This window comes from Haliotis rubra, unplaced genomic scaffold (assembly GCF_003918875.1).
Source record: "Haliotis rubra isolate DU_JTF1 unplaced genomic scaffold, ASM391887v1 Scf794, whole genome shotgun sequence".
NCBI lineage: Eukaryota > Metazoa > Mollusca > Gastropoda > Lepetellida > Haliotidae > Haliotis > Haliotis rubra.
Window position 1 is genome coordinate 108,024 of NW_025767517.1, and position 22,096 is coordinate 130,119.

Here is a 22,096-nt window from a genome sequence, read left to right on the forward strand (position 1 = left end):
TCCCAAGGTGGACAGATTCGGCCGGGGTAGGGTTATGATGTGGGGAGCGATCACCTGCAGTATGGGGAAGTGATTTGGTGATGATCCAGGGCAACCTGACAGCTCAACGGTACTGTGACGAAATCCTACGCCCACATCTCCTTCCAATCATTGATCGCCAGAGGGAGTTGTTTCAACAGGACAATGCCAGGCCCCACACAGCACGTCACACTAGAGACAGACGGGTGCGACGCCGTAACCCTCAGCCCCAGACACTTCAGCAACTCGCACAGGTATTACAGGCAGAGTGGGCTGCGATTGGGCAACACGAGATTGTGAGACTTATTCGTTCGATGCCGAGGCGATGCCGTGCAGTTCTGGATGCCCACGGTGGTCACACGAGGTATTAACTTCAGCGCCACCACACGTCTCCATGTGACACTCAAACTCACTTTCCTCGAGTTGGTGCCAAAGACGGACAGGTCCGCATTCCCAGTGTGCAATTTCGCTATATTTCATTGACTCATAAAGCCTACAAGATGTTTCAAAATAAACATAAAAATACAGTTGAAATTCCTATATGCGTTTCTTTTTGGGGAGAGTATAGAATGTGATTTATCATGCTATATTAATGCTTCATGGGCATGTGATCTGTTTCTGTCTGTCTAAAGAACATCCATCGATTATCACACATAAAAATATTAACATATAATACCACACAACCGCGTATATATTAGATCTGAAATGTATCTTTAATTGGTTGTTCAAAAGTTTCTATAACTGACCAGGTTTTATAGTTACAGCGTGACTTGGGCCATAATTCTTCAATATATCTATACATAATCTGTTCAACTGTAATCACTTCTCCCTGAAGATAAAAGTGAAACATGTTGGAGAAAATCCGTGTCGTGCAATTATTTCAGAAATTACTTCTTATATATGTACACTCGGTAATCTCACCACTATCTTTATATGTACGTGTTCAACTCCATGAGATGTATCTTCATGTAGGACGATTGGTTCTGCCGATGGAAGCCTCATAAGAATTTTGCAGTTCGTTGGATTTTAGGTTGAGTTCAGAACAGAGAAGAATGAATAAAAACAAACCCCAAACAATTGAATCAAAACATGATAACGAGTCTAGAGCATCTGCCCAAACCGATTCCAGTTGACAACAACGGCAACAGAGTGACGAACGGAATCAATGCTGATACCAGGTGTTATCGCCGTTTGGAAAACAGAGATAAGCTGTTAAATGCCAGAAAAGAATTGTAGTTCCGTTTTTCATACCAGAACGACTTCAAAGGTAGAAACTAAACCATTTCCATTTCAATCAAACAAAACTAATCTGTTTGTAATAAAAAACCCAAACCTTCCAAATAAAAAAAAATGCCAAACATGACATGTTTTCAACGCGGAAGAGTGATGTTTAATGAGGACGCGGTGCGTGTCTCCATCCTCCTTAATACAACTAGTTGTAGCTGGTGGAATCGCTTGTCTCCCAGTGTGAGTAAATTACTCTGAAGGGCTTACGTTGATCATGATGGATGTAACTAAACTTGTTGGATTCTACTGATATCAGATCACAGCCAATGCTTGTTACAAGCACCTGTTTATTATAGGGAACTAGTTAAAAAGCCACAGTACACAGTTGACGATTGCCAGAACAGAGAGAAAATTCCCTGCCCTATTTCTACTTAACCGCTGATCCCTAAGATGAAATGAGTGTATAATAAAATAAGCATTTCAATTTTATGCGGACAAAGTGAAATATTTAAAAATGGAATAGATTTAAGATTTCAGAAAAAAAGGACTTTCAGTTATTCCGGTGTTAATTTTGGCATCGCATCAGAGATTGGATATCTCTTAAAATAGATTGATATCCTATGGTATAAAACTAAAAAACCCGAAAACAACAAGTCCGGCCAATATATTTCTTTCTGCGTAAAGCGGATACTGACAGTGAAAATACATGAACAGGGTACTGAAAATGAGTGAAAACACGAAGGGTGACCACAGGGTATACAAGCACGGGTGGAACACGCTGATTGAATATAAACATGAACAATTAGACAAACACATTTTATAGTATACTCCTGGAATAAGAGACTATTTATTATTAATTAATTCAAATTGTCTCAATTGACCGTATACAACGATGGCATCATTGTCTGATGTGATTCTCTAGGCTTTGTTTAATGAGCAGTGGCGATCCCTTGGTGTTGTAAGTAGGTATGTGGTATATGGAACACCTGGTGTCCGATGTGTATAAGTAGGTATATGGCACAGGGAACACCTAATGTCACGATGTACAAGTAGGTATATAGTACATGGAACACCTGGTGTCGCGGTGGTGTGAACAGGCATGGGGTATTAGGGAACACCTGGTGTTGCGGTGTAAGTATGGGTATGGAACACCTGGTGTCGTATAAACAATGTAGGTAGATATATGATCAGGGAACACCTGGTGTTGCGGTGTATAAATAGACATATGTTTGGGGAACACCGGGTGTTACGGCGTAGTAAATAGCGTGTGGTATAGAGAACACGTGGTGTCGTCACTATGTCATAGAGATTCATGAAGACAACCAAATGGTAGAGGCGAACCATCTGAAGCTCCTATTCGCATATATTTCATATAATCACGGGAAGTATTGCGTTGCATTTATTTGGCACTGCAGAGAACCACTACGGTTGTATACTTGTCTAAGCTTTGCATCTACAAGTATGATTGTAAAGTTCACTAATTTGAATAGTTACGTTCCACTTTTTCCCCGTATTGTTTTCATGTTATATATGGTGAGTTAAGTTTTACGCTATATGGCGGTCATGTTATGTTGACTTGCCTGTTCTTGTGTTTGTGACCTGTGCCATGGATGAGGCAGGATATACTCACCTTTGCGTCTACACCCGTTATTATCACTATGTAATAGTGATTAATAAAAAACACGTTCATGATAAAGTCGAATTCCAGCAATTGACTAATCCTATAGCGGATAGTTCTTGTGACTTTTGTCGCTTTTGACGTGATGGAAAGATGGTCTGCACGCAAGAATATTTCATTATGACATGTGGATTACCTGATAGTGACAACCTTCCCAAAGTCCATAGCCATGTTGTTGACCTGGGCGATGAAGAGTGCAGCTACAGCCTCGTACAGTGCCGTACCATCCATGTTTATCGTGGCACCGACAGGGATGACGAAGCTGCTCACTCGTGGATCCACATGGTTATTATGCTCTAAACAGTGTAATTACACAATGCCATTTAGAAAGTGGTCAAATGCAACATATGTTATATTTGGGATTACACTTTCTTAGTAAAGTACAAATTCTAGTACTTTTTTTTTGAGTTGAGCCCCATCCGGGACTCGAACTCACACCCTCAGGGTCAGGCACCTAATCGCCAGCACACAAAGTCAGCCGCCTAACCCATTCAGCTACCGCGACTTCCACAAAAATGGAAGTCGGACAACTGGTAGTCTAGACTGCCGGCTTTGTGTACCCCTCTGATAAGTGTTAATTGGCACGGCTCCCACGGCCGAAAGCTATGATTACACAATGCCATTTAGAAAGTGGTCAAATGCAACATATGTTATATTTGGGATTACACTTTCTTAGTAAAGTACAAATTCTAGTACTTTTTGAGTTGAGCCCCATCCGGGATTCGAACTCACACCCTCAGAGTCAGGCACCTAATCGCCAGCACACAAAGTCAGCCGCCTAACCCATTCAGCTACCGCGACTTCCACAAAATGGAAGTCGGACAACTGGTAGTCTAGACTGCCGGCTTTGTGTACCCTCTGATAAGTGTTAATTGGCACGGCTCCACGGCCGAAAGCTATGATTACACAATGCCATTTAGAAAGTGGTCAAATGCAACATATGTTATATTTGGGATTACACTTTCTTAGTAAAGTACAAATTCTAGTACTTTTTGAGTTGAGCCCCATCCGGGATTCGAACTCACACCCTCAGAGTCAGGCACCTAATCGCCAGCACACAAAGTCAGCCGCCTAACCCATTCAGCTACCGCGACTTCCACAAAATGGAAGTCGGACAACTGGTAGTCTAGACTGCCGGCTTTGTGTACCCCTCTGATAAGTGTTAATTGGCACGGCTCCCACGGCCGAAAGCTATGATTACACAATGCCATTTAGAAAGTGGTCAAATGCAACATATGTTATATTTGGGATTACACTTTCTTAGTAAAGTACAAATTCTAGTACTTTTTGAGTTGAGCCCCATCCGGGATTCGAACTCACACCCTCAGAGTCAGGCACCTAATCGCCAGCACACAAAGTCAGCCGCCTAACCCATTCAGCTACCGCGACTTCCACAAAAATGGAAGTCGGACAACTGGTAGTCTAGACTGCCGGCTTTGTGTACCCCTCTGATAAGTGTTAATTGGCACGGCTCCCACGGCCGAAAGCTATGATTACACAATGCCATTTAGAAAGTGGTCAAATGCAACATATGTTATATTTGGGATTACACTTTCTTAGTAAAGTACAAATTCTAGTACTTTTTGAGTTGAGCCCCATCCGGGATTCGAACTCACACCCTCAGAGTCAGGCACCTAATCGCCAGCACACAAAGTCAGCCGCCTAACCCATTCAGCTACCGCGACTTCCACAAAAATGGAAGTCGGACAACTGGTAGTCTAGACTGCCGGCTTTGTGTACCCCTCTGATAAGTGTTAATTGGCACGGCTCCCACGGCCGAAAGCTATGATTACACAATGCCATTTAGAAAGTGGTCAAATGCAACATATGTTATATTTGGGATTACACTTTCTTAGTAAAGTACAAATTCTAGTACTTTTTGAGTTGAGCCCCATCCGGGATTCGAACTCACACCCTCAGAGTCAGGCACCTAATCGCCAGCACACAAAGTCAGCCAGCCTAACCCATTCAGCTACCGCGACTTCCACAAAATGGAAGTCGGAGCACTGGTAGTCTAGACTGCCGGCTTTGTGTACCCTCTGATAAGTGTTAATCCCACGGCCGAAAGCTATGATTACACAATGCCATTTAGAAAGTGGTCAAATGCAACATATGTTATATTTGGGATTACACTTTCTTAGTAAAGTACAAATTCTAGTACTTTTTGAGTTGAGCCCCATCCGGGATTCGAACTCACACCCTCAGAGTCAGGCACCTAATCGCCAGCACACAAAGTCAGCCGCCTAACCCATTCAGCTACCGCGACTTCCACAAAAATGGAAGTCGGACAACTGGTAGTCTAGACTGCCGGCTTTGTGTACCCCTCTGATAAGTGTTAATTGGCACGGCTCCCACGGCCGAAAGCTATGATTACACAATGCCATTTAGAAAGTGGTCAAATGCAACATATGTTATATTTGGGATTACACTTTCTTGGTAAAGTACAAATTCTAGTCTCAGAGGGTGTGAGTTCGAATCCCGGATGGGGCTCAACTCAAAAAGTACTAGGTTTGTACTTTACTAAATGGTAATAATCAAATATGACATATGTTGCATTTGACCAATGGCATTAGTAATCATGGCTTTCGGCCGTGGAAGCCGATGCCGGTAAAATACTTATCAGAAGCCGACAGCTTTGCCAGCAGTGATCCGACAGGCATTTGACCCAGTGAATCCGGACTTCCATTTTGTGGATTAGACTCGCCGGATGGGGCTAGCTCAAAAGTACTAGAATTTGACTTTACCAGAAAGTGCGGTGAATTTGACATATGTTGCATTTGACCACTTTCTGCTGGGGCGGCACCTAATGTGCAGAGTACACAAAGCTGGCTCTGACCAGGGTGTGAGTTCGAATCCCGGATGGGGCTCAACTCAAAGTACTAGAATTTGATGGGGCTTTACTAAGAAAGTGTAATCCCAAATATAACATATGTTGCATTTGACCACTTTCTAAATGGCATTGTGTAATCATAGCTTTCGGCCGTGGGACCGTGCCAATTAACACTTATCAGAGGGTACACAAAGCCGGCAGTCTAGACTACCAGTTGTCCGACTTCCATTTTTGTGGAAGTCGCGGTAGCTGAATGGGTTAGGCGGCTGACTTTGTGTGCTGGCGATTAGGTGCCTGACTCTGAGGGTGTGAGTTCGAATCCCGGATGGGGCTCAACTCAAAAAGTACTAGAATTTGTACTTTACCAAGAAAGTGTAATCCCAAATATAACATATGTTGCATTTGACCACTTTCTAAATGGCATTGTGTAATCATAGCTTTCGGCCGTGGGAGCCGTGCCAATTAACACTTATCAGAGGGGTACACAAAGCCGGCAGTCTAGACTACCAGTTGTCCGACTTCCATTTTTGTGGAAGTCGCGGTAGCTGAATGGGTTAGGCGGCTGACTTTGTGTGCTGGCGATTAGGTGCCTGACCCTGAGGGTGTGAGTTCGAGTCCCGGATGGGGCTCAACTCAAAAAAAAAGTACTAGAATTTGTACTTTACTAAGAAAGTGTAATCCCAAATATAACATATGTTGCATTTGACCACTTTCTAAATGGCATTGTGTAATCATAGCTTTCGGCCGTGGGAGCCGTGCCAATTAACACTTATCAGAGGGGTACACAAAGCCGGCAGTCTAGACTACCAGTTGTCCGACTTCCATTTTGTGGAAGTCGCGGTAGCTGAATGGGTTAGGCGGCTGACTTTGTGTGCTGGCGATTAGGTGCCTGACTCTGAGGGTGTGAGTTCGAATCCCGGATGGGGCTCAACTCAAAAAAGTACTAGAATTTGTACTTTACCAAGAAAGTGTAATCCCAAATATAACATATGTTGCATTTGACCACTTTCTAAATGGCATTGTGTAATCATAGCTTTTCGGCCGTGGGAGCCGTGCCAATTAACACTTATCAGAGGGTACACAAAGCCGGCAGTCTAGACTACAGAGTTGTCCGACTTCCATTTTGTGGAAGTCGCGGTAGCTGAATGGGTTAGGCGGCTGACTTTGTGTGCTGGCGATAGGTGCCTGACTCTGAGGGTGTGAGTTCGAATCCCGGATGGGGCTCAACTCAAAAAGTACTAGAATTTGTACTACCAAGAAAGTGTAATCCCAAATATAACATATGTTGCATTTGACCACTTTCTAAATGGCATTGTGTAATCATAGCTTTCGGCCGTGGGAGCCGTGCCAATTAACACTTATCAGAGGGGTACACAAAGCCGGCAGTCTAGACTACCAGTTGTCCGACTTCCATTTTTGTGGAAGTCGCGGTAGCTGAATGGGTTAGGCGGCTGACTTTGTGTGCTGGCGATTAGGTGCCTGACTCTGAGGGTGTGAGTTCGAATCCCGGATGGGGCTCAACTCAAAAAGTACTAGAATTTGTACTTTACCAAGAAAGTGTAATCCCAAATATAACATATGTTGCAGTTATGATGTTATAGAATATTTCCTTGGGTCATGCTGCTCTCTAACGACAATAACAACACAGGCATGGTTGTCGAGCTGAAACATTAGGAACAAGGTGACAATGATTTATAAGACAGTTATGATGTTATAGAATATTTCCTTGGGTCATGCTGCTCTCTAACGACAATAACAACACAGGCATGTTGTCGAGCTGAAACATTAGGAACACAGTGATAATGATTTATAAGACAGTTATGATGTTATAGAATATTTCCTTGGGTCATGCTGCTCTCTAACGACAATAACAACACAGGCATGGTTGTCGAGCTGAAACATTAGGAACAAGGTGACAATGATTTATAAGACAGTTATGATGTTATAGAATATTTCCTTGGGTCATGCTGCTCTCTAACGACAATAACAACACAGGCATGGTTGTCGAGCTGAAACACTAGAAACAGAGTGACAATGATTTATAAGACAGTTATGATGTTATAGAATATTTCCTTGGGTCATGCTGCTCTCTAACGACAATAACAACACAGGCATGTTGTCGAGCTGAAACATTAGGAACACAGTGACAATGATTTATAAGACAGTTATGATGTTATAGAATATTTCCTTGGGTCATGCTGCTCTCTAACGACAATAACAACACAGGCATGTTGTCGAGCTGAAACATTAGGAACACAGTGATAATGATTTATAAGACAGTTATGATGTTATAGAATATTTCCTTTGGGTCATGCTGCTCTCTAACGACAATAACAACACAGGCATGGTTGTCGAGCTGAAACATTAGGAACAAGGTGACAATGATTTATAAGACAGTTATGATGTTATAGAATATTTCCTTGGGTCATGCTGCTCTCTAACGACAATAACAACACAGGCATGGTTGTCGAGCTGAAACATTAGAAACAGAGTGACAATGATTTATAAGACAGTTATGATGTTATAGAATATTTCCTTGGGTCATGCTGCTCTCTAACGACAATAACAACACAGGCATGGTTGTCGAGCTGAAACATTAGGAACAAGGTGACAATGATTTATAAGACAGTTATGATGTTATAGAATATTTCCTTGGGTCCTGCTGCTCTCTAACGACAATAACATTAGAACACAGGCATGTTTGTCGAGCTGAAACATTAGGAACACAGAGTGATAATGATTTATAAGACAGTTATGATGTTATAGAATATTTCCTTGGGTCATGCTGCTCTCTAACGACAATAACAACACAGGCATGGTTGTCGAGCTGAAACATTAGGAACACAGGTGATAATGATTTATAAGACAGTTATGATGTTATAGAATATTTCCTTGGGTCATGCTGCTCTCTAACGACAATAACAACACAGGCATGTTGTCGAGCTGAAACATTAGGAACACAGTGATAATGATTTATAAGACAGTTATGATGTTATAGAATATGTCCTTGGGTCATGCTTCTCTCTAACGACAATAACAACACAGGCATGGTTGCCGAGCTGAAACATTAAGAACAATGTAACAGTGATCTATAAGTCATTTGTGGATCAACAATTCAGTTACAAGTGTCATGCTCCTCTCTACTATAATGTCACGGGCGTGGTTGCCAAGTTGAAACAGGGGAACGTGTCAAATCCAGGAAACGAAGATGTCAGTTGTGAATCAGCAGATTGGATAACAAGGTCATACTTCTCTCTAAGAGCCCAAACAATAGCAAAACCATGTGAAACTTATTTATAAGTCAGGTGTTAGTTGACAGATTCGTCACTAGGGTCTTACTGCTCTCTAAGAGCCCAAACAATAGCACGACTGTCAAAACTAGGTGAAACGTATTCATAAGTCAGGTGTTAGTTCACAGATCCGTTACTAGGGTCATGCTGCTCTCAAAAGAGCTGAAACAAGAGGCAGACTGTAAAAACTAGGTGAAACGTATTCATAACTCAGGTGTTAGTTCACAGATTCGTTACTAAGGTCATGCTGCTCTCAAAAGAGCTGAAACATGAGGAAGACTGTAAAACTAGGTGAAACGTATTCATAAGTCAGGTGCTAGTTCACAGATTCGTTACTAGGGTCATGCTGCTCACATGAGGAAGACTGTAAAACTAGGTAAAACGTATTGATAAGTTAGGTGTTAGTTCACACATTCATTACTAGGGCCATGCTGCTCTCTGATGAGCGTAATGTTACGGAGCTGAAACACTGGGGGAAGCGTCAAATCAGATTGGTGACTAGAACCCCGGTGATGCACCACGGTCAACACTATAACAACGTAGGCACAGCAGCAGAGCTGGTCTTTGACAAAGTTAGTGTAAAGCTTAGGGAAAATGAATTAATTACAAGGCCATTTGCTGTGAGTCATTCACGGGAGTTAATTTGATCCTTTCTGCTCTTTAAACAGCGCATCGTTACAAGCACAGCTGCCGAGCTGAAACACAAGGTACATTTTCTTAAGCTAAAGGGCAGTGATTTATAAACAGGCTGTGAGTCATTCTGGTAGGTAACATGGGTCATGCTGCTCTGTTAACAGTTTAATGTCACAAGCATAGCTGCACAGCTGAAACATGATGTAAAACCGGAGGGCAGTGGGACAAAAAACACGAGGTCCAAATAACCTTAATGATGTCAAACTGCAGCAGTTTAAGCTGCTCATGTCATTACAGATACTGTGCAACAGAAATAGTTCCAAAGCTCGGCAGAATGGGGAGAGAACACGTAGGGAACGCCTATCCTCTGCACAAGCTCAGAACTAAATAGAAACCAACTCCATGCCATCCCAACTATCGTCGGATGTTACAGCTACAAGTATTTTGCATTAGGCTGTCATTAGGACGTTGTCGTATTGCAATGTCGGATCGGACGAAGCCATTGTACTTATACCTTCCTGTGAGAAAGAGAAGATACTTTACCGGGAACACGTGTTATAGACTACTTCTATCACCACATCCATCAGAGTGCAGGACTTGCGTTTATACAATGTGATAGTTTTTGCAAATAGTTGACATTCTGTTTCTTCTAACTTACTGATTGTAGCATTTTAAAAGAACCTGCTCACTACAAACAAATATGGCATAATATTTTCAATATCTAGCATAACTATATCATTGTTATTTACTTATGTACTAACATTTTAGCATTATGTTTCGCCAGTACTAACCAACTGGTGAAGATATTCAGTCAGACCTCTTTGCAATCGGTAGTCATCCTTGTGTTGACAGATCTTGTCAACAGTTTAAATTATTATACAAATGACTTATCTGTACAATTTCATTCTCCTTTTAAAACCGCATAACATGTTCGACTAATCTATGTTTTTCTAGAAGATTTGTGATTACACGTAACTGAGGAACATGAACACATGGCAACTTCCACACCACTGAATATATTCGATTGCAATAAGTTCCTGCAAATTACATACATCTTTACTGATAAAATATGATACAGTTACAACGTTGTTTATCAACAAAATGACATCGTTATATGCAATGCCCAGTCGTCCAAAGAAATAATTCACAATCAATATAATTATTTTCGAATCGTTATTTTCACAACAGTGTGGATTTTGTTGTTAGAACTGATACACATGCAGTAAAACATACAATGGGTTAATATAACTTTAATCTTTCACATGATACATACGGCATGACATGAAGGTACGGTATTGATATATAATCTAATGGTACAGAAAAAGGCATATCATACTTATATTACAATATATATATATATATGTATTTATATTACAATAATTGTCTACACATCTGGCCCTGAAAGAATATAACAAAGTTCCTTCACCACCACGCACCTTGATGATGTTCCGAATGCGGTGGCCATAGCTTGCGATATGCCATAAATGAATCTGTACGGGTTCTGCCGCGTACAGAGGACGTAGAGCCCGGGCAGAACGACTACGCCGTGAACGGCCAAGCCACACAGGACTGTGATGAAGTAGAGTCCGACCTTCCCAAGCAGAACTCCGAAATCTTCCATCTCGACGATCTTAGCTGCGATGAGGAAAGTGATACCCACAGGAGAATACCTGACCAAACATTTCAATGATATATCGTTAACCCTGGTTGTGAGATTGTGTTGATTCGAGTCATGAAGTACTTTTATATATAAAGCAGTCTAAAAACTTTACCTTCCCCGGAAGGCAATAGTCAATGTATATTTGGTACCAAAAGAAACAAGAGTGTATAGTGTCTCATTTCATCCTCAATGGAGCCACAGTGAGTGAGTGAGTTGATTTGACTCCGCTTTGAGTAATGTCTTACACATGTTAGCAAAATCACGGTGGCGTTCATATATTGTACAGGACATCCTTTCACAAAGCACTAAGGTGATCGTAAGTCACTAAGGTAACCTTAGTGCGATGTTATAGACAGGGAATTAAGGTTAACCTTAGTAAAGGATGCTTCGTGAAAGAAGACCCAGGTGTGGACAGGCCAAAGCTTGACAGTGACGTCATTAAACCGGGAATAAACTTCTTACAGTGATTTGACTGACTGTCATGACAGTTTTCTTGAGAAATGTAAAACTAATGTTGTGAGCATCATGTGAAGCAGCACAAATCATAGCTTTAGACTGGAACAGCATTTGGCTGTTCCAACGCGGCAGATTTGGAATTTTCAGCTAACCAAATGAACAACGCCATCATTGAGTTTGAGTTCAAGTAACTTTTGTTTGCTTGAAAACAGTCCATCAGTACCTATTTGTTACCATCTTTATAGATAATGAATTTTCAATCATCTAACAATAGTATGTCACCATAAGTAATCCTGGTGGTACTTGGTGCTCGGACGCAGATGACCAACGTTAATACCTGCACCTGTCTTGCCTATGGTCTTCAGACTGTGAAGTAATTGCTATAGCAGAGGCCATCATTTGACGTCAACCCGCCCCTGCGGAACATTATTACCGAGGACCTCGCATTTGATTTTATAACGTTAAAGGGGCTTGAACGTATTTTCAATGTGTAGCAGAAACGTTAGGAAATACGTATTGTTATTTAAACTAAAATCCCAGCCAACAAGTGTTTGATATTTGATATAACAGTGATTTCTACTTTGCACCAACCATGGTGACAGTATTGCCTACCATATAAAGATGACGAAGAGCTTCATGGTGACCTCTACGAGGACGTTGCAGAAGTCCAGGATAGGCTTCCCACGACCCTCCATCCGACCCAGCATCACCCCAAAGAGGATGGAGAACATGACAATCCCCAAAACATTCGTCTGGCCTGTACTTCCTGGCGATGGGATCCATTCGGTTTCCGGTTCTGGAAGCAGAAATAATTCCTTACTGTCGGAATATACAGATCGTCACATTTTTGGAATTTAATCATTATCCGTACAATTGCACATAGCCAGTTTTCAATGAAACATAATTAGCTACTTTTTACAGTCTAATATGGTCATGTCTACATTCAATTCTGCCCATAGAGGTAGGTTTGTTTCTTCTTATCATTGTTCTTCTCGTGAATATACAGTTCGAACTAAATGCTAGAGCTGCAGCGATTCGATATTAGACCCTCGATTCGATCATTTTCGATTCGATTCTTCATACAAGTTAAACATCAGATTTCATTTAACTCTCAGAGTTCAAGTGAGCGGGCGCTTAGCGTGAAATCCATCGTCAACTTGGCAAAGTCAACTAACAACAACTTTCATTGGATAATTAGCCCGGCGTCAACCAATCACGTTTCGCCTTATTTAAGCGCTTGAAACTGCTCGAGTTGGAGTCCAAATTACGTTCTGGTTGTGCGGAAATAATTTAAATAGATATTCAAATATCGAATCGAAATAGTGATAATGGTTATTGAAAATCGAAACTAAAGTGTCAGATTCGATTTTCGATGAATCAAGCCGAATCGTTGCAGCCTTACTAAATGCATGACTGGTGTGTTTCTGTTGTTCATTGTTCACAAGCTGCCATTATTACTTATTCGAAATGAATGTAAGATGATTCAGTAATGAACTAATCTATGAATAATTACAAGGTGTCTGTTTTATCGTATTTTCCGCGAATCTGATTGCTGGGATCATAACTGAATGTTATTTGTCGAGAACTGAAGAAAATGAGCAACTTTACTCACTCCAGTAAGCCTTATGAAATCACTGAAAAACGTTAAATTCAGTTGTAAGCAATCAAAAGTATCGTTTCAACGTTTTTTTGTACATGTATCGATGTTCTATAAATGTTCCTTTTGATATAGGTGGAACTAAACGGTCAAAATGTCCACACGGTTCTACTTCAGTGTAACGTTACATGTTTGTCGCAAAGATGGACAGATATGTCGGAGATGGTGGCACGTCGTCCTTAACCTTTGTCATCATCCACGATGACGTTGAACAACACCTTGATAGATACTGGTGTGTTCATTGTTTTAACGGTACCATGACAGTGAGTTGAGCTTTTCGCCGCGTTTAGCAATATTCCAGAAATATCAGTGTGGGGAACACCAGAAATGGGCTTCACACATTGTATCAATGTGGGAATCGAACCCGGGTCTTTAGGCGTGACGAGCGAACGCTTTAACCACTAGGCCACCCACCGCCCCTATATCAATAAGAGTTTTACCCATGAACTGTTTCAGCACAACGGGAAGATACTCATACTGGATTGGCAATGTCTTTAACGAGGAATACGTAATCCCTTTAATGAAATAGAATATTTCAGTGTATTATTTCCCTTTTCACGATTTCTATTTGAATTAATGATCCCGATATTGTACAGGTCTAAAACATATCAAATTATTGAAACCAATATTTATGAAGGTGCTTTATACAATAATTCAATTCGATTCCAATTTGGTATTTTCCCATTAGAACTATGGTCGTTATTCACATATCATTTCTAAAAATTACAGCATGGTGACATCTATCACGATCCAAGTTGAAATTGATACCATGAAATAACATCACAGCATTCCCAGAGGATCTTGGACTAGTTGTGCCGTAAATTGGCAAAAGCCAGGCCGTAAGGGAAGGTCAAGGTCATGATATTGCAACACGTCAATAGGATGTGAGCGAGTAAATATATGAACTGATTTTAATGCCGCATTTCCGGGCATGGGAATTGAATTTTGGAGAAAGTTCCAAATAAAACCAGGCTGTATATGCTTACCATGGTGTAATGTACACGAAGCTTACAGTGCTCGCTGTTTATGGTTTATATCCCATGATAATTTTTATGTAGATCCTGACATGGTAAAGGGACGCAACTATGCAATGTAATTATGGTGTTTCATAGTCACAGACTATGAAGTCATACCGTCATGGCTCCTATTTGGCGCCTCTTTGACCACTGTTCTTGCAATATCAGCAATCGAAATCTCAATTGTTATCTTATTAAAAGCCACTTGCAGTCCTATCTCAAACCTATGGCGATATCATCTTGATATACCAACATGATCGCACATTGAATAAATCATCACCTCATCTTAAACCAAGCATGCTCTCATCTACAACAAACCGTAATCGCACATTGGACAAATTATAATCTCATCTTGAACCAATCGTAATATCAAACTGAACAAATCTTGATGTCATCTTGAAACAATCGTGATCTAATATAGAGGCAATCCTCGTCGCATTTTGAACCAATCATAATCTCATATTGAACAAAACATGATTTAATACTGAACTAATCGTAATCTCATATTGAACCAATCATGATCGCTTCTTGAAACAATCGTTACCTTATCTTCAACATGCATATGTTGAGCAAAGTTCACGTGGTATGGCGGCTCACTGTAGCAAAGGCATGCCACATAACTACAGTCTGTTTGCAGTGAAAACGTACCGATTAATTTCACTTTAAACAAAAACGTGAATCGATTAAAGTGAAATAAAATATTGTGAATCCTCAAAATTTTACCATGCCAATTGAACATTTAAATCTCAGGATTTTAATCAACTTAGGACTATAATAAGCCTAACGTTTCTCCATTGCGATCTGATCCTGTTCGGATCGTTCACCCTGAAGCCATAGCCCTCAGTTATGTGGTTGCACGAAGCAGTTTGTTCTTGTATTGGGCTCCAACGAAATCATGAACATCTGGTGAAGTGTACAAGGCAATATTCTATAAGTAGTCTTTTCAATAACTCAAATTTAGCTCGTATGTATATATCGTAAGATATGCATAATCGAAGTGGTTCGCGATAACAGGAACACATCGTCGATAATACTGTATTCATGATTAGTTCATGACTGAGAAATACTTGAACACAAGAGTTTCCATATTTGACAAAAGTTCTTGTCGTGGTACCATAAATATCCATTAATTTATTGTTGATCGCTTCAGCTAAATTTACAATCAGATATTCGCATTTATTTCTTGTGAATCGTTTATAATTGGGGTTTGGGTGGATTGAAATACTTTCAATTATTATTTCATCAGCTAGTTTGTCGAACCCCAATTCACCTTGGAATTATAAAATGAGATAGAAAGTAGTCAATACAGTTCCGGAAGGTTATAAAAAGACCGTAATCAGAAATACGTTATGATGGATATCACAGACGCATATGTATACTATATATCGACAGCTATTCTCTCCGGTTTGTTTAAAAACGTCTAACACAAATGTTAATTCAATAATAACTTACAATGCATCAGCAACATCGGATACATCATCATTATCCCGGCATTTGGATCGATGTGTACTCTAATTGCAATCTCAGTCCTCTGAGGGGACTACAAATATATGGTCCCGGAGTGTGTGTTCTGTGCTAAATGTCACAAGTGATATGAAGTGTGCTTTGTCATATAGACTAAGACACAGAATAATGTACTTTGTGTCTTTCCGATTTCCAACGAGCGTGGGAATTCCGGTTGAGAATAGGCCTCAGTCACCGTTACTAGTTGGAACAGTAGCAGACTAGTCAGGTCCGGGGTCTGTTGGTGGACTACTTTGGTTGGGGTCTGTAAGTGGACTATTTGGTCGGGGTCTGTTGGTTGACTGTTTGTGTCGGGATTTCTTGGTGGACTAATTTGGTCGGGGTCTGTAAGTGGACTATTGGTCGGGGTCTGTTGGTTGACTAATTAGGTCAGGGTTTGTTGGTGTACTAATTTGGTCGGGGTCTGTAAGTGGACTATTTGGTCGGGGTCTGTTGGTTGACTAATTAGGTCGGGGTTTGTTGGTGGACTAATTTGGTCGGGGTCTGTAAATGGACTATTTGGTCGGGGTCTGTTGGTTGACTAATTAGGTCGGAGTTTGTTGGTGGACTAATTAGGTCGGGGCTTGTTGGTGGACTAATTAGGTCGGGGTCTGTAAGTGGACTTTTTGTCGGGGTCTGTTGGTTGACTAATTAGGTCGGGGCTTGTTGGTGGACTAATTCGGTCGGGGTCTGTAAGTTGACTATTGGTCGGGATCTGTTGGTTGACTAATTAGGTCGGGGCTTGTTGGTGGACTAATTTGGTCGGGGTCTGTAAGTGGACTATTTGGTCGGGGTCTGTTGGTTGACTAATTAGGTCGGGGCTTCTTGGTGGACTAATTTGGTCGGGGTCTGTAAGTGGACTTTTGGTCGGGGTCTGTTGGTTGACTAATTAGGTCGGGGCTTGTTGGTGGACTAATTTGGTCGGGGTCTGTAAGTGGACTATTGGTCGGGATCTGTTGGTTGACTAATTAGGTCGGGGTTTGTTGGTGGACTAATTTGGTCGGGGTGTGTAAGTGGAATATTTGGTCGGGGTCTGTTGGTTGACTAATTAGGTCGGGGTTTCTTGGTGGACTAATTTGGTCGGGGTCTGTAAGTGGACTAATTGGTCGGAGTCTGTTGGTTGACTGTTTGTGTCGTTGTTTCTTGGTGGACTAATTTGGTCGGGGTCTGTAATTGGACTATTGGTCGGGATCTGTTGGTTGACTATTTGCGTCGAGGTCTTTTTGTCGACAAACCAGGTCCGGGTTCTGTTAGTCAACTACTTAGTACAAGTCATCTGTGGGTCGACTTAACGGATTTGGTGGTCTTTTGGTCGACTAATCGGGTGGGGAGTCTGTAGATTAATCCAGTCTAGATGTCTCTTGGTCGACAATAATCTGGTCCCGTGGTCTGTTGGTCTGTTGGTCATTAATGTCGACACAAACGATATATTGATTTAGTGAAGTTTGAATGAGGAGGTAATGTCGTGTTTATATTCGGCATTTTGTCTAAACTATCTATTAACTTCGTATCAGCTTCGTACTGACATTTGGACATACAGAGTGTTTGTGTATCATATAACTTGTAACGTAAAGTACATCTAAAAACATTTAGTAGTGAGTGAGTACTAGTGAATATGATTATCTGCTGCTATGAATAATGTTCAACATCATCGCAAAGAGGACCACCAAACATGAGAATCATACATTGTAACAAAGGTGGAATGAAACCCAGGCATTTGGCGCGTCGGGCGATCACATTCACCACTGAGCTAACCCCTGGTTGTCGGTTTGTGTACTTAGGTTAGTTTGTATGAGTTTACTGATCCTCCACTTCCAATCACACACACCACTTCCCTGACCAAAGTTAAATCGCCACATGCACAGACTAAAGGTACAGAGTCAGATTTGACATTGATGTCCTTTCAGCACCTCCTGCTTCTGCCCAGTGGTACCAGTCCTCATATATAGTTGTTATGCCAGTACGTGCGTTTGTGCAAATGTCTACATGTGATATGCATTGTGAGCTGGGAAGCTGTGTGATATATATAGTCTAGGCTAGAAGCTCTGGGAGAACTATGGGCACTGTCTGGCGCCAGCTATAACTAAATCCTACCTTGCTAAGGGATCCTACTGGAATTTAATCAAATTGAGACATTACCAGTTACGTTTGTACCGTTCAAAGCAGCAGAGATCCCCGTTACTACGTTGTACGCCGTCGATGCCTCCGTTGTCGCTGTGATGTTGGTGACGTTAATGCTGATGATCTTCTTCTCGATGGGAACCTCCACCTCTTTGGTCCGATACTGAAAAGACACAGAGAACATAACAAATACTGCAAAATCATAGACTTATATTCATTGATCATTCACCCGAGAAGATCCGGGATAGAATTGATCGCCAGTAACCCATGCTTGTCGTAAGAGGCGACTAACGGGATCGGGTGGTCAGGCTCGCTGACTTGGTTGACACATGTCATCGTATCCCAATTGCGTAGATCGATGTCCTTTCTGTTGTTCACTGGATTGTCTGGTCCGGATCCGATTATTTACAGATAGCCGCCATATGGCTTGAATATTGCTGAGTGCGGCGTAAAACCAAACTCACTCACTCATTGATGGTTTTGAAAGAGGCGTATTAGAACTCTGTGACGGCGGCGTGTAATGCACAGTTCTGGATCAGACTAGTGATTGATATTATGAGCGAGGTCCCATGATGACACGCACTCAACAAGGCCACAGATCTTACCCAGGGTACATGTAGTCACATCTTATCACTAGAGTTCCAGCCAACAGTTTACACGTCTGTACGTACAGATTTCGATTTACACAACCGGGTTGTGTTCATGTTGAACAAAGACCCGACCTACCAAGACCCGACTGAAGACACCTATTATTTGACAGTTTGGGAGTCTCCTAAAAGAGAAATCACAATTGATGAATTTCGAAAGATTGCCATTTTGGGGGCAGTGCTAATCATGATGAATAAAACTATCGGTCATAATCGAATTGGATTATTTCGAATTCGAACTACCATCAGTCATTTCAAATAACGCAGACGTCAGTAGAATTTTGTTCCGTATCTTTTAGAGGGGATGGTGAAATAATGACACTGCTGATAAACTACGAGTTGATGGGTGGATTTTTAGGGTGAGCAAGCGATAGTCAATGACGATTTGAGATTTGTAAAATAAATTGTAATAGATCGTGAGTGTAGAATAGGGATGACACTGGATTAATCGAAGGTAAGTTGTACAGGGTGTCGGCTTGGCGTGACAGCAAACCCGAAGTGGTTCAGGTCTGAGGCGAAACCCACGGTGTTGATAAACCTGAAAAAAACACAATCAGAGCGATGGGGTTAAGTCATCTGTAGCACTGTCGCTCGTCACCCTGAAGATGGAGGTTCGATTCCCCGCATCTGTACAGTGTGTGAAGCCCATTTCTGGTGTTCCCAGCATTCATATTGCCGGAATATTACCAAAAGCGGCGTAAAACCAAACTCACTCACTGTCGCATTGGTTCCATTGCCTCTGGCATTACTTCCACGTCAACCTGACACGCCCGGATATATATGAAGTACTGTTCGAAGGGGCCTTAAAGTCAACTCACTCACTCCTAAACTGACACCGTGTTAGAACTGAAATACTGTTTTAAACGGAGTTAAATCCAACTCACTCTCTCTCACTGCCACATCAAGCTGACACACTGTGATTTAAATGAAATACAGTTCAAAGCGGCGTTAGACAAAACTCACACACTCAGTCTTTCACCGTGTAGGCACCAGTATTCAACTCGCTCCGTAATCAATCTGGCACACCGTTATATAACTAAAATACTTGTGAAAGTGGTGTTAAATCCAACTTACTCACACATCAAGCTGGCACACCGTTATATAACTAAAATACTTGTGAAAGTGGTGTTAAATCCAACTCACTCACTAGCACATCAAGCTGGCACACCGTTATATAACTGAAATACTTGTGAAAGTGGTGTTAAATCCAACTCACTCACTAGCACATGAAGCTGGCACACCGTTATATAACTGAAATACTTGTGAAAGTGGTGTTAAATCCAACTCACACACTAGCACATGAAGCTGGCACACCGTTATATAACTGAAATACTTGTGAAATTGGTGTTAAATCCAACTGACTCACTAGCACATGAAACTGGCACACCGTAATATAACTGAAATACTTGTGTAAGTGGTGTAAAATCCAATTCACTCACTCCCACATGAAGCTGGCACACTGTTTAATAACTGAACTACTTGTGAAAGTGGTGTTAAATCCAACTCACTCACTCACACATGAGCTGGTACACCGTTATATACACTCACTCATACACTCAGTCTTTCACCGTGTAGGTGCCAGTATTCATCTCACTCACTCACTCCGTAATCAAGCTGGCACACCGTTATATAACTTAAATACTAAAAGTGGTGTTAAATCCAACTCACTCACTAGCACATGAAACTGGCACACCGTTATAAATCTGAAATACTTGTGTAAGTGGTGTTAAATCCAACTCACTCACTCACACATCAAGCTGGCACACCGTTATATAACTGAAATACTTGTGAAAGTGGTGTTAATTCCAACTCACTCACTCACACATGAAGCTGGCACACAGTTATATAACTGAACTACTTGTGAAAGTGTTGTAAAATCCAACTCACTCACTAGCACATGAAGCGGGCACACTGTTATATAGCTGAACTACTTGTGAAAGTGGTGTAAAATCCAACTCACTCACTCACACATGAGCTGGCACACAGTTATATAACTGAAATACTTGTGAAAGTGGTGTTAAATCCAACTCACTCACTCACACAAGAGCTGGCACACCGTTATATAACTGAAATACTTGTGAAAGTGGTGTTAAATCCAACTCACTCACATCACGCTATGTATGTCGACAGCCTGAGTTCACCCAGTACCACATGCTGGCATTACGTTAACAGAAAAACCGGAGATTTGTCGGTCGTAACTGAGATTGCAATGCATGCCGACGAAATGCCCCACCACATTGCTTGCAGCAACACTGCAGTGCCCTGCCCTTTGTTTGGATATCTTGCCTATTGCTTGCGCGCTTATTCACTAGAATGTCGATATCTGACTTGATGAATATTCTTTCCCCTCATGTTAAAAATATACTCATGCCAATAATGGTTGTCACCCCCTCCCCACCCCACCCCAACCCCCACACCTCACACCCCACCCCCCACCCCTCTCCAATTAAAAAATTGAAGGGGGTGACAACCATTATTGGCATGAGTATATAAGCGCATCTTAATTTCATACGGCTGTGTATCACCAAACAAGGTGTTGCAGAACAGAAATGCATCAAACCACTTTTATTAATGTTCCTGTGTCTGCTGTCCATGGAATGAATGTTGGTTAGAGACAGCGGAGCTCACATTCTATTGTGGCAGTTTACAAATAATTGTGACTCAAACAGAAAAAAAACAACAGTGGACGATATCATGTAATTGAAAACAAATCTTTCGAAGTACAATACATTTTATTGAACTACACTCCTATGACTTTATTTCAAAAGGTATAGAAAAATATTCTTGGGAAGTTAAATACTCAATACATACTATCCCCAGTAGCAGTAGTAAGTCAAGAGTCATAAAATAATATTAATACAGGCTCGGTGAGAAAGACATTAATGTGTATTCACACGTTTGGCATTGACTGATGTTGACAACGGTCGTAATTAATGTTTCCAACTCTGAATACTCAGATTGTATGATACACAACCAGGTTCTGAAGCTGACCAGTTCTGTTTGGACAGGTCGCGCTGACCACCTTATGCAACTCACGTTTCAGACTTCATCGAAGCAGGAAGTCCAAATTCTCAATAAGTCACCGATGTACTTCCTTATGACTTGCTTCCTGGTAGTATGGCCATTATGTAAGATCGTAGAATGCATAATGGTTAGAAACATCCACGTTTACTATGCGGGAGTGCAGCTTGAATTTCTCAAGGCTCTGCGATTCCGCCATCCTATTTTCAGAACTAATTATCCATTGCCGTACGGAGCAGATACTCGTGGCTATCAGTACCGTTTTATGAGTATTGAGTTCCTGTTTATGACTACATCAGGTGTTGTGAGACATTTGTACTGATGAAGCATGTAGGTTAA

The 22,096-nt window shown here is 41.4% G+C and overlaps 1 protein-coding gene across 1 annotated transcript in view; it reads right to left on the reverse strand.

Moving 5' to 3' along the window:
- Positions 1-22,096, reverse strand: part of LOC124261278 (excitatory amino acid transporter 1-like) — a 98,109-nt gene that overhangs the window by 12,974 nt on the left and 63,039 nt on the right. Inside the window, exons 3-7 of the mRNA XM_046695588.1 lie at positions 18,108-18,252; positions 12,405-12,588; positions 11,113-11,346; positions 8,792-8,812; positions 3,060-3,233 (exon numbers count right to left, since the gene is read on the reverse strand). Coding sequence (XP_046551544.1) covers positions 3,060-3,233; positions 8,792-8,812; positions 11,113-11,346; positions 12,405-12,588; positions 18,108-18,252 — 758 coding nt within the window. The remainder of the gene's footprint in view (positions 1-3,059; positions 3,234-8,791; positions 8,813-11,112; positions 11,347-12,404; positions 12,589-18,107; positions 18,253-22,096) is intronic.